General features: G+C 49.3%; 1 protein-coding gene across 4 annotated transcripts in view; it reads right to left on the bottom strand.

The window, feature by feature from the left end:
* The window catches only part of NRP2 (neuropilin 2), a 117529-nt gene extending 104934 nt beyond the window's left edge, over window positions 1-12595 (bottom strand). For 2 of the 4 annotated variants that reach the window (XM_024738351.1, XM_024738352.1), the window contains exon 1: window positions 11554-12595. In XM_024738351.1, coding sequence (XP_024594119.1) covers window positions 11554-11626 — 73 coding nt within the window. In that variant the 5' untranslated portion in view covers window positions 11627-12595. The remainder of the gene's footprint in view (window positions 1-11553) is intronic. The other 2 variants (XM_024738349.1, XM_024738350.1) reach the window with 2 other exon arrangements.
* Between the last annotated feature and the right edge of the window lie 1156 nt (window positions 12596-13751).

Here is a 13751-nt window from a genome sequence, read left to right as displayed (position 1 = left end):
CACACATAATCAGAAAAAAAGACAGGAAACTTCCTCATAGGAAGGTTTCATTTCTCACCCACACCAGGAGTCATCATTTCCTCACTTAAAAAAAAATTAAACTATATATATCCCATAGCAGACAGTCTGCATTTTCGGCTGTTAAAACTCACTTAGCCAAAGGAAAAAGGAGTAACCCCTTTCTTTTTTCCTGTTCTTTCTTTATCTGAAGAAAATCAAGGCACTTATTAAAATATTTAAGAACTCATTAAAACATCTGCTTTGCTTGCGTGTTGTTAACCTTTTCAATATCCAAACATTTATAAACTCACACTCTTGTTTGGATGGCACTCACACTCAGAAACACACACAAACATAGATATCGAGCATATATCCGGTACGTATACATATTAGAAATTCACACTTTAGTCCTGTACACACTTTCACACCCTCTCATAAAATATCACACATCATTTGCACAGACATATATCCACCAAGATAAATACTAGAATTTCTGTCTCTATTTTTCTTGGAGAGAACTGAATTCTTGAAATCTATCATCAGTAAAAATTGTAAGGAAAACACACTTAATCCTTCTACACTTCCTCTTAATAACCGATCTTTCATTTCCAGGTTTGGGGACCCTTCCATTTCTGAAATACAAACATGCTCCCAATAGAAATGAGCTAGACTTTTTTCTGAAGAGCTACACCATCCAGGGCTTGGGAGGTCTCTGTCGCGTTCCAAAAGGAACAGCGTAAGTGCTCTCTATCGTGTTTCAGAGGAGTCCAGCCCAGCCAAAAGGGGGCTGAACTCAAGGGCAAACGCCTTTAGGCCAATCTCCACATACAGAAGGGAAGCTGACCCTGTTGAATTTTTAGCTACTGAGCCTGTTTGGCAAGTTGACAAGCGACCGACTTCTTTCTCTATTTTGTGAAAACCTTTCACCTAGGGCAAATTCACTTCCCAAAGAGAAGTAGGCAAACCCAGGCCTGGACAGTTCAGAGCGGATTTTCTCCTACATCTGGGAAGGAAACCTAAGGAATGGGCCAGGTCAGGTCAGATAAAGAGGCCCACGGATGAAAGGATTCAAGTGACACCTCTAGACATAATTTGAAATCAAGGGGATGCTAAGTTCTAAAGTCACAAAGTTTGATTTTTCCCCCCATAATGACTACTTAGGTGTTTTAATTTGACATATGAAAGGTCAGATTATTTCTGACCTTCATATCTTTCCCTTTTTTTGTTTGTTTTTCACACATGCCCTTGTTTGCTGGTGAGCTAGGCACCATCTGACGCTGCCTAGGGGTAACCTGGCCCGGGATCAGGTAAAGGGATTCAGGACCCATCCACTTACAATTCTAAGGCCAGTTTCAGAAGGAACTCACCCTCCCATAGAACCCAATTTAAGACGAAGCACTGGTTCCTTCGTAATATATGATATTTAGGAAGTACTTACTAAGAAGGCGTAACAGATCTTCTTTAAAAATCTGGTCTGCCTCCTAAGGAAATTCAGCTGGAGCTGTTTTAAAGAAACACTGGGTGGCCAGGACTTGAAAATAATCAGATTACAATGGCTTACTTTGCGATGGCCAGAGACACCAGGTGACACCAGGCAACAGGCTGTGGGCTGTCCCACAGTAGAAGAATCAGATCACTCATTTTAGCTGAACTGAAAGTAAAAGTCCTTGGCAAAACCAGGAAACTTAGGCTGGCTGGATAGGGGATTGGAGAGTCAGGTGATGTCAAAGGTGGGTCTGGGGTAAGGGGACCAGATTACTAGGAGGGGAGGGGGGCTGACATTAGCAAGAAGAGGGGATGCAGCACTCGGACTGAAGAGGGGATGCAGCACTGGGACTCTCAACTCCCTGTGACCTTCCTGTGTCTCAGCTTCCTAAACTGTAATTCATTGAGAGGATTGAATTAAGTGCGTAGTTTTCAAAGTTATTTTTAGAAGTGTTTGTGTTTTCCTTGATCAGAACTCTATCCAGAACTCCAATGGGCAAAGCAGCTAAAAGTGGAGCTCTTCTTGGGTGTGGGGATGGAGGGTGACCAGAATCAGTGCAGTATCCCCACCATGAAGTCCCTCCCCTCCTCTCTGATGGGGCTTCTCTGTAAGAACATCAGGACTTCCTGGAACTGGGTTTGAAACCCACTAAATCTCAGTTCCCTTGTTACTTTAAAATGCCAAAGAAAAGAGAAAGAGTAGAAGGATTAGAAGACATCAATTTCACATATATACCTGAGGGCACTTGGTAGAGAAAAGCAGTCTCATTTCCCCAAAAAATAATATGCTTTATTTACTTTATAATTTATCCTTTGTTCACAACACAATCCCATCCTGTTCCTATTTCCACAGCATTGTTTTTATTTAATTATTGGTAGCAAGGAAAAGAAGAAGCGCTTTCTATGATTTCAAAAGAGAAGTCTTGCCACTTAACTAGTAAGAAGCCTTGTATTCAAGTATGGTCTCCCCACTGACAAGCTGTGTGACCTTGGGGAAGTTAGTAAACAACTCTGAGCCTTTGTTTTCTCATCTATAAACTGAGGGGAGTAGTTCTAAAGGTCAGTTGCAGTTCTAAAATTCAAAGCCTGTATAATGAGGAGGGGGTAAAAATTCTGTAACCCATAGATGAACCCGAAATTTAAAAGATTCTCTACCCTCCTAGACAATAAGATATTTATGCAAGGTGTTAATTTCTGTTTCATTTGCTTAGTAAGCCTGAAACAAAACTCCAGGATTCTTCAGGTGAAAGTATCTGTCCTGCATTATGGAGAGTTCAAATGTCTCTTTCAATCACAGTAGCTCTACTGACGTGGGTTTCTTTTGTTAACTGAGGCTGTGGCTGTATATTTATAAATATTAGGGATACACAGTTCTGTGTGTGAGCATCTCAACAACAGTGATGCATGAAAAGAAAGACAGAAAAAAAGAGTTTCTTCCAATCTCTCACTCAAATCATCTAAGTCCTGTGCTCAGGGTTTGAACCAAATTTTGCTCACTAACCTTGGATAAGCTGCTTTTAAAGAGTGATTTCTGTGGGCTGAGGCTGGATTTTGTTTTATTCAAAGCGACTTCAGCCTGTCACAAGACAGTCTCATAAAATCTGTATCTTGGCTTAAGCTGGGAAGAAATGAGCCAATCCATCAGCCCAGGAATGTGGCTGTTTGACCACTTCCTAAGGCAACTGGGAAGGGATGCAATCTATTCAATTTATGGGGCTGGGCGGCAGTGAGTGATCCACTCCTGAAGGCGCAGCAAATGCAAATCCCTGTGAACTTCTGCAATGATAAGGTTCAAAATCTGAATAAAAGAAGCGTCTGGGGGGGGGGGCAGGATGGAGGGAATCAGAGAGGGGGACAGGAAGCCAGCAGATGAGCATGGAAAAAGAAGTGAGGAACGAGGCAAACTTCCTCTTCTGAAACACCTCCGATGAATTCACCAGGGAGAGAACTGGAAGTTGGGTCTGGAAATAGGGCCTTTGGGAAGTCTCTTCTCCTCAGTCTGGATGCGAAAAATGAACCTTCATTTAATCGTTAAAATGTAGTTTGAGGCGATTACCTTCCCTGACCTCAAATCATGCCACCTGTGGTAACCTCATTATTTGTCATCTTATATCATAAGCAAACACAATTCCAATAGGGCAGCCAATATAATATCATTAGTTTATATTTATGTCCACTCTTTCCCGGCCCTCATTGCAAATGCAATTTTGATGCCAATCATGAGAGACCTGGGATTACAATTTCTGACCCTTTCAACAGACATTTGGGGAAGGAAATAGAAGAAGAATAATTTTAGGGCCTCTCCAAAAGGTAATATAATTTTTTTCATTTATTTTGATTAACTAAAGGCTTCTGTTGAAACTTTCATGGCTCCCCATTGGTTAGTAAATGAAATCCAAACCCCCTGGCCCAGCAATTTGGGCCTTGCATTTGGCACAAGCTACTATATCCAACCTGATTTGCAATTATTTGCCTCCACACCATCTAAACTGCAGTTTCTGAGTGTTCCCCAGACAAGAAGTGTTCCCTTCTCTGCTCCCATTTCCCCTTCCCCTGGTATGCCTTTCCCAGCTCTAACTCATCTATACTCTCAATCCAGGCTCACACGGCACCTCTGCCCTCTCTGATCTCCCCACACCACGAGTGACCTTTCCCAATCTCTGAGGCTGAAGCTCTTTAGCATCTTCTACGGTGTGAGAGAGCCTTATCCATGCTGCTGGACCCCCTGTTCATCTTTGGCAAACCACACAGCATCAAATCCAGAGTCTTTCCCAAAAGTCAGACTCAATGAGGCTTGATGAATTAATAACTGACTGGCGTAACACCAAAAGTATCCATAGGTATCACAAATTCTAAGAAAGCCTCGTCACAAATTGTTCTGCTTATCCAGCTACCACCCTTCCTTCCCTACCCACAGCTCCTAGTAAATGCAAACGTTTTTTAATTGGTGAACCGAGAGTTTAGAGGACTTGTCTGGGATAATAATACCTAGTCATAGATCAAGGTAGAGCTAGCGTGAACTATATCTCATAGGACACAATAACCTCAGATAATAATGATGAAGTTCAAAAGATATTACATTTTAATTCTAATAATGGTAAAATTAATTTATCTGAGGGTTTTCTTGCCCCCTCACTCCATCCCCCTACCCTCCCAAAGGCAAGCTCTAGATATTTGTTTTCAGTAGTGCCAAGAAGGTTCAAACTACTGCTTCATCACTAGACTCTTGCTGGGTGTCAGTTTAGTTCTCTACCCATCCCTCCCCGGCTCCCTTCCCCTGGCCCCCAATATGCCTTTTAGGCACATCTGTTTTATTTTTCCCCTTTATCAAAACAATTATTATCTCCGCTTGGTCCAGTAATTTGCAATTCCCTTTATCTTCTTCGCTGAAAGACTGGCCAGAACCTGGATCCCTGGCTATCACGGGATCTCGAGAGGCGGTGAGCAGGGTATCACTGGCTGTGTGCATTCAGCTGGCCAGCAGCCCTACCCACTGCACGCCTTCCTTTTGTTATTCCCAGCCTCCTCCCTTTCCTTTCTGGATTAGATCATGACTCCTTTATGAAGACCCAGAGAGAAATGGGATCATTAAGAATCTTGCTGGGTGAAAGCTATTTTGTCTTTATGACGACTTTTTTGAGTTCAGCTGCTGAGGGGCCTTAATGCCAGAGTAGAAGTTATTACACGTTCAGGGAGCCCCTTCCACGCAGCACTCCCTGCTGAGCACACTTTCAGCGATGAAGGATGGAAGAGGAGGGAAGGGAAAGAGAGAGATTTAAAAAATCAGTAGAGGCGAGAACACTGAAAGTAGAAAACCCAGGTGAGAAAAAATAATGCAAAGAACAGACATAAATCTAAGATGAGAATCCAGCAGAGAACATCTGTCTCTGAAGAACAGTGTGCTGAGAGATCACCTGATGCTTATAAAACCAGACAAAGGTTTAGTGGGGTAAGAGCTGAGAAGGCGTAAATTATCTATTTATTAAAAAAAAACTCATAAAAGTAACATCAACTTACCACATGGGTGTTAGTGTCCTTTCTATCTTTCTATGATCACCAGATACTGTTAACCCCACTGAAGCTGTTTTGAAGATTAAATGACTTCCAAATAGACAGCTTAATATGTACTGAACAGTACTCTATGTAATCTGACATAGCCCAACAGCCCTAGAAATCAGCTATTATTATCAAATACATTTTACAGACGAAGACACTGAAGTACAGAGAGATGAAGGATTCTGGATCACCGAGCTGTCAAGTGGCTGAGCTGGATTTTAATCCAGGTGGTCTGGCTCCAATGCTTCAGAAGCTGGGAAGTCCGATGAAGGTCTCCCCAAAACATTTCAGTGACAAACTTACTTAGTGGCATTTAGGGCAAGAAAAATGTTTTGCCTGTTTGAAAACTCCTTTTTCTCCCCCGTGCCAGGAATCTGTGTGTGAACAATGAGAGATGTGTTTGAGGCTGGGGTGTGAGTGAGCTGGAAGCACTTACCACAGTTTCCACTCCCGGCACCTCAGGTGCTTGCCATCCTGGCCCTCTTTCCTGGGTCCTGGAAACCAGGGTGTGTGTCTGGGGGAGGGTGTGGTAGGGGTGTGACTAGATGGCTCAAGTCTGAAACTGTGTCACAACATCAGAGGGTTTTTTTCTCCGCAGCTGCCATTTCTCTCCTGTCTCCTCAACCCCATTCTTCCCCATCCTAAATGCCAGGTTGGTATTGTTCTACTTGAGAGGAGCAGCATTTTCAAAGATGGGGGATTTATTTTTACCGCACAGCTGGTCTGCCAAAGGTCACATAATTTGGCAATGTTCCCAGTGGTTAAAAATTAATTTCTCCTTATTAATACAACCAAGGTCCCCTAGGATCAGAGCTCAGCCTTATCTAAACTTGACAGCTTCCTAAACCTTTAGAAGATGCTTTCTCCTGGAGGGCCAGCCATGCTACAAGGCCACTGTGTCCTGGAATCCAACCCCACTGAATCCTGTTAGGTAATGAGACCATTAAGCCTTCAGCCATTTCTCATCGAAGCAGACAAAGCTTTGGAAAAGGCTGTAGGTTCTCTAGGACAAACTTCCGCAATACCAGGAATGGGTTAATTAAAAAAAAAAAAAAAAGTGAATGCCTTACCTGGAAGGAACCACACAAAGACAAACTTCCAGGGATCAAACACAAACCTGACACTCAGAGAGGGTGCCTCACAGCTTACCCAGTGGCAAACGATGGTCAGATGATAAAATACCTCAAATATGTTAATGATACTACAAACGACTGCCCAGATGTCACTTTTCAAGTCTTTTCTCATCAGTGCAAGAAATTAAAAAGATATTATGCTTCTGCTCCTAAAGTCTTCCCAAACTGGACTTTGGGGGAATATATTCTGAAAACTCTTTACCGATGAACCTGGCTCTGAATTCTGTCAACTCAGAACTGTCTCACACTTGGGTCACCCAAAGTCAGCTCCTTCAATAAGTAGCTGAGTCAAATGAAAAACACCAGACAGGGTCCTCAGAACCATCCAGTCTATGGTGTCTCTCCCCACTGATCCCCGGGGGGCCTCTCCCCAACTGTTATTTGCTTTCATGCCTCATTGCATATGAACTGGCATTTCGAGCCCTAGACTCGACTACACTGTGAAGATAGGAACTGACCTTTTGGGTGCAGAATATGAACTATACATTCAACAGCAGGAGATGAGAGCCATTTAGTAGACAGCAGGAGTCCTGCCTGGATAGCCTGGGGTTCTCAGTCACTGCAGCCTTCCAACATTTCATTTTGCCAGTTGGGTGCTCTGTGGCTTAATCTGAGGGCTCCACGGCATGACATGAAAAGTCCAGACCTGCGGTGCTGCCTGGGCATACACAATTCTACCAGGCACAACTTGGACAAGAAGGAGCTTGCCCTGGAGCCCTCATGGGGAACTCTTCTCTTTCCACTGTTTTGCACTGTGTGCTCTGTTGGCAACTGGCGCTAGCTTCACTACCTCCAGTGGCTGCTTATGGGATAAAGTTGACTGGGTACCCACTGAATGCAGGCACGGGACCAGTCCCCAGAGCCTAGAGCAGGCTGTCTGTGCCGAATCCAGGAGTTTATAGATCTGCTTGCAAATTTTTATGCCTGCCCACAGCCATCCCGCCATTCGTGGAGACAGGCTAAAAAGGGAACCCTCTTCAAACTCTTCTCCGGAGCCTAGACTGCCGTTGCTTCGCTTTCAGCATTTGTTTGAACCAGACCTGTCTCCCACAGCTAATTTACACCTCTTATCTGATCATCCAGTCCAGACGGAAGGTTGAATTTACTGCGTTTGCCAGTGTCCGTGGCAATGGTGTTAAAACTCGAGCACAGATCAAAGCTCTCCAGGCAAGGGGCGGGCGGAGGCGGGTGTAAGGGAGGGGCGGTTTTTGGTTACAGGGTCCGGGCTCTTTTGGCCCCAAGCAGTGTGTCCCGGAGGTGCGGAAACGTTAGGGCTGGGAGTTGCCACTATCTGAAGAAACCCATTGTCAGGGCCTGATGATTTCCTGAGCAAAACCCCGTCCCCCGCTGACCACGAGATTAAGTCCAGCAAAGGGGAGTTTCGCGGCCAGGCGCTGACCAGGGAATGGCTAGCGCCAGGGGGCTCTCCTCTCCGTCTGAAACCGAAAGGAAGGGAGGTGGTGGGAGGGAGGCGAGTGGAGAGCACACGCCAGTAAACCAGAGCGCCGATCTCCTCCCATTCCAGAGAAATTCAACCGGAGCCGCAGAAGCGGTGACACGGTTGAGCCAGATCCCCTAAGCTTGGCCCGGAAAGCTGATTCCCACCCCCATACCGCAGAGGTTCCCGGAGGGGCGAGCGGTTCATTCCACCCCATCACCCCCGCCAGCCCCTGGACATTAGCTTTGTGGATGCCCCCCCACCCAGCCGCCGGGCGCCGGGGACCTGGTGGGAAAAACGGAGGTGCGCTAGCCCGAGGCGAAGGCTGGGGGCAGCCGTTTAATCACAGCTCGCCCCGCCTCCATTAACTTCTGTTGATATTAAAGAGAAATCAATCAGTGAAAATGAAGCACTGGCCGTGAATATTTCTTTTTCCCTAGCGGAAAAGCAAAGAGCGAGATGGCGGGGGAGGGGAGGCGGAACTCGCCGGCGACTGCAGAGGTTTCTCCCAGGCGGAGAACCGCAGCGGCGACTTAACTTTCTGGCAATGGGCAGCGTTGAGGAAATGCCGCAAGCTTCTCCCTGGAGGTGTCCTCAGTCAGGAGGGGGAGGGGACAAGGCTGCAGGAGCTGGAGGCGGCCCACTTAGCCCAGGCTTGAGCTTCGGTTTTGCTTTCGCTGGGAATATTTTTGCCTAATAGAATGTTTATGGATCGCTCGGCTCTGTTTCTGCTGCGTAGCCCAAACAAATCGATGCGGCGTTAGAGACTGCGCGGGGTAGGGGGGAGGCTGGGGGGCCACCACGTCCCCACCACGTGGAATGCCCGCGCGCCGCGTGCTCTTCACCTGTTCGCGCGCACCCGCGGGCGCCCGGCGCGCAGCGCTACTAGAGGCCGCGCAAGTTGCTCTCATTCCCGCGGCTCAAGCTGCCTCCTTTGCGCCTCCAACTTCCGCTCCGAATCCCACCCAGTCTTCCCGCCACCCAGCTCGTCCAGCGCTCGGGCCCCCAGCCCCTCAAAGCCGGCTCTCTGGGGGCAGCAGGGGTAATGCAGCGCAAAGTGGAGTGCGCGAGGCAGGAGGGGGCGCTCCGGGCAGGGCCCTCCGAGCGGCTCCGAGTCCCCGAGCCCCCGAGCCGGGGCAGGAGGGAGACAGGCGGGTGGCGGCGCTGCGAGCTGGCAAGGCGGCCGGCGTGGCAAGGACAGCGGGAGCCTGGTGCGCGACGCCCACTGGGCCTCCCAGCCGCCCGCCAGTGCAAGAGGCTGCCCGCCTTGGCCACGGGGTTATTTGCTCACTTGCTCCCCGGCACGGCCCCCTCCCGGCCGGCGCGCACCGGGTGAGTCAGAGGTCTAGCTGGGCCTCGCCCTTTGCCACCCGCTGCCGGCTCCCCCGGTGCCAGTCCGCTGCTCCGACGAAAAGCCGGAACGGCCCGCGGCTTGCGATCGCCTTTTCGGGTGAGAATACCCACCCCGGGCGGGTCCCAGCTCCGCGCCCCATCAGGAGGTCCCACCCTGGGTCCGAGGCTGCCTGAGGCCTCACGGAGGGCGACCAGCCCTGTGCTCCGCGCCTCTGGGCTTCTCTAGAAGTGACGCAGCGCGGCCCGGGGCTGGGGTGGAAGGGGGGCTCTGCAGAGAGCGCGGAAGGCAGGTGGCAGAGCGGGAGTGGGTTTGAGCGGACGTCGCACACACACATACACACTCCGCGCAGTGCTCGGGGACAGATGTCAGAACATCTGGGGTAGGAGATGGCCCCCGAGTCTTTACTACCCCTCCCGCCCCTCAGAGCACACGGAACCTGAAGTTGTGTGTGTGTGTGTGTCTGTGTGTGTGCGCGCCAGTGTGAGCGCGCTCGCGCGCCGGGGCCTACCAGAGTCCGTGCCTGAATACATAATGTACCGTGGGCATCCTCACCGCGCGCGCACGCGGGCACACACACGCGCACACACACACACATATATACACACAGCGAATCACACATACATAATTTATGCAGCTTTCAGGTCTGTGGGAGGTAATTTAATTTCGCTTCAAGCTGGGAACTTAGAATTAAGGCAACAGGGAATGGGGAGCCACAGGAAATCTCCCCAAGTGGGACCTGCACCCATCTCTTTGATACGATTTTCAACTGCTTTGAAGACCAGTTATGGCAGAGAAGACGCAGCAAACGTGTGGATTTGGATAACAAGGGCATTCGCGAATCTTTCTCCCCCTTAAATAAACACCCAAGCTTCGAGTGGGGTGCGTGCCAGTGCTGAGGAGTGAGAATCAGAGTCCCGGGGCCCCACAGCGGGCTCCCACTAGCCCGCTGTGATGGGGGAGGGCCCGGGAGGCTGCAAGGGGTTAGTGCTATCGCTGCAGTGGCAGACTTCGAAGTGTCTGCGGGTAAGGGCACTTCAGGAAGGCTTTTTCTCCTCTCTTTCTTTTCCCCATTTCCTCCAGGGATGGTTTCCCCACTCTCAATCACCTGTAGCAGCTTTTAAGAGTTTTGTCAGACTGCGACACTGTTGTCAGAGGGGAGAGAGGCTCACCCGGTAGAGTGGTATGCAGAAGCGAGAACATGCCCCACTGGATTCCCTGGAACCAGCCCTTGTCAGAGAGTGTGCCCCTAGCTCACAAATACCGGCCCCACACTGCTCTGGGCCTTGCAGTACTTATCTCTGCAGTCTGTCCACGCACCCTTTTTGGCAGAACAAATTCCACTCAAAAGTTTCTGACCACTTCACAAGAATGAGAGACCTTTGAGGGCCACATAGTTTGTGTTACCTAATGATAATTTTTAAAAGAACACATGATTTTCTTCCCCAGAAAATACAGCAGGAAAGAGAGCTGAATGACCAAATGCTTGGTTGCCAGAAGCACCCAGCCCCAAGCCCCTAGCTCAGCCACAAGACCGCTTGCTCCATCAGCCTAAGCCCGGTGATGCTGAGACTCATACACACATTCTGCAAACAATCTACAGCACTGGAAAACCCAAACTAGCCTCTTGTAGTTCCCAAGCCCTTCAGTTAACATTGCTCAATGTAGCTAAGCGGAGGGAACGCAAATGATTTATATTTCACTGGCTAGGTTGAAGAAACTCAAGGGAGATGTGTTCTGCTTCAAGACAGGGGGAAAAAAATTCCCCAACACTGTAATGCAAAAGCTTTGTAGTATTTTTAAACCTTTGATTCAGTCCATATGTGACATCTGAACACCGCCAAATTCTGTCTATGTTTCAAAACACACACACACACTCACACACTCCTAGCGGGAGAGAAAAGTTGGGTTTTAGCAGCGCTGGTGGTGTAGGGAGGGCCGGCTGGGATCTCTCTCTAAATTATTCAGTATTGAGAGATCTTCCTTCTTTGCCATTGCGTGTGGCCCCCTGCATTAGCAGTTGCTTTTAAAGGTAAGGGCATATTGAAATGAATAGAAAAAACAAAAAACAACAACTTTCAGGGGCTTACCTGGTTGGCCTCTCACTTCATGTCCTGAAAAGTAGAGAGCTAAGAAAATCCAGGTGAGAGAAAACATATCCATTTTGGAGAAGGAAGCTTTCTCCAGAGCTGTTTTTGTAGATTTCCTGTTTAATTACAAGTCTTTGTATTTTTCTCTCTCTTATGTTCTTCCTTACAGTGTCCTCTGCAAAGGTTTCTACTGGTCAGTGTTTCCCTCCTGGGTCCTGGTGGCCCGTCTTCACCTTTATCCTTGCTGGATCTCCACCTCACCAGGAGGAGGGTAGCTCTTCAAATCAGCAAAGAGGGAGCAAGCCGGGAAGAGAGGACGGGTTTCCTCTCTTAAAAACAAAACGCATCTATGCCCTCTCCAGTTCCTCAAAGTATCATTTCCTTTATCCTACAACATCACGAGTATTTCCCGTAAGCCAAGCGTAAAAAGAAAAGGAAAATATAATAAAAATAAAAGCCAAGACTTGCCTTGGGCATCACACGGCCCCCAGGCAGCTGTGTGATCTCAGAGGCGTAAACTGACACACATCCCCCGGCACTCGGGACCGACACGCTGGTGGAGGCACCGACCACCCGACGGCCCGAGCGGGAGGCGGCCGCCCAGCTCTTGCCCTCACCGGGTTCCTCTAGCGGGAGCCTCCCCCAAAGGCTACACCCGCTTGGCCAGCCTCAAGAGGGGTGTCTGAGGAAGGAAGCTGCTGCTGCGGCGGCGGCGGCGGCGGCGCCGGCTGGGATCGCCTGGGAGCGAGCGAGCCCCTCTCCGAGTTCGCTCGCGCCCGCCCTCACCTCCACCTCGCCTAGCGCCTTGCCGAGTGTCTGCGCGTCTGAGGATGTGCTGGGGGCGGGCTGCGGGCTGCTGCCTCGCTCGCGTTCTCTGCTTCCCCTCCGTCTCCCCCCTGCCTTTTCAGGCCGAGCAGCGGGTGGATGTCAGAGCCGCGGCAGAGCTATCCGATTACGCGCCGGCTCAGGGCCCGCCCCTTCTGTGTTCCTGATTAAAGAGGCAGCCGCGGAGACGCGCGGCGAAGAGCAGAGCGCGGCGGCACCCGGCTCGGGCGGGGCGGCGGCGGTTTCCCCCTCGGCCGCGGCCGGATCAAAGTTAAGGCAGCTCCCACCCGGCCACCACTCTCCCACCCGGCCACCACTCTCCCACCCTGGGCACCTCCGCGCCTGGCTGCGCCGGGCCGCCCGTGCGTAATGCCCTGGAGAAGGAGAGCCCCCGGGCACCTCCAGGGCGCGCTGCCTTTGGCTGTCTGGCCCCCGCCCGAGGAAGACTCCGCGGGAAACGGAGGAAATTCTTGTTCTCCCCCGATTCCCCGACTCCCGCGCCACACACGTAGAACCCAACACCATGCCACGCGCAATGGCGTTACAAGAGGAGTTGGGTGGCGTACGGTGTTTGGAGTAGGGAGCCAGGCGGCAGCTCAGCCATGCGTTCGCACAGGCAGCAGTGCGTGGCGGCGACACACACGGTCAGCCCCGGCTGAATAAAACCCCAAACACTCCCTGCGTTTACTACTCGGATCCTTTGTTGCGTCCCAAACATACTCCTCTCCTCTCTGGGTGAGGATGTAGTTTCCCCTGCGCTCCTAACTTGTAACTATCAGAAGAAGAGGAAAGACATTCTTCAAAGAAATTTTTCAGGTAAATAAATTGGATTCCCCCAACTTTCCAAAAAAAGTCCAGGTACATGAAGGTTTCTCGAAATGCTACTGTAACTACTTCTACTCACACTTCCCCATGGAAATGTGGACACAACGTCGAGAGAAAGAAAACAGCATTATGCCAACTATTTTTATGCCAACAGGCGTGAAGCCTGTTTAGAGGGAGCCTCGAGCTAACAGTTGGGAAGACACTTGTATCTTTGTTTCTAAGGATGGCTTTGTGGATTCAAACTGTCTTGCTTCACTAGGCACCTATTACTACATTATCATAAAGACTCTCAACAGGAACAGTCTAAATAACACTTTGCGGATACCTTTTCTGCCACTCTGCAGATTAAGAAAAATAAAGTTTCGGTGACAAGAAACACACACGCATCTGACTATCCCATTTATTTCTTTGCTTGTGCTTGTGGATTCTTCTGGGTGGTTTTCCTCCTTATCTGGACTTGCCATTAGCTTTGTTTATCACTTTTAGTGTTTGAAAGATCTGTAACTCCCACTTAACTGTTATTTACACTGAGATAACCAAAACAAAAT

The sequence above is a fragment of the Neophocaena asiaeorientalis genome, unplaced genomic scaffold (assembly GCF_003031525.2).
Source record: "Neophocaena asiaeorientalis asiaeorientalis breed wild unplaced genomic scaffold, Neophocaena_asiaeorientalis_V1.1 scaffold258, whole genome shotgun sequence".
In the NCBI taxonomy this organism is placed as follows: Eukaryota; Metazoa; Chordata; class Mammalia; order Artiodactyla; family Phocoenidae; genus Neophocaena; species Neophocaena asiaeorientalis.
The sequence above is the reverse complement of the archived record's forward strand: the minus strand, read 5'-3'. Positions and strand labels throughout refer to the sequence as shown.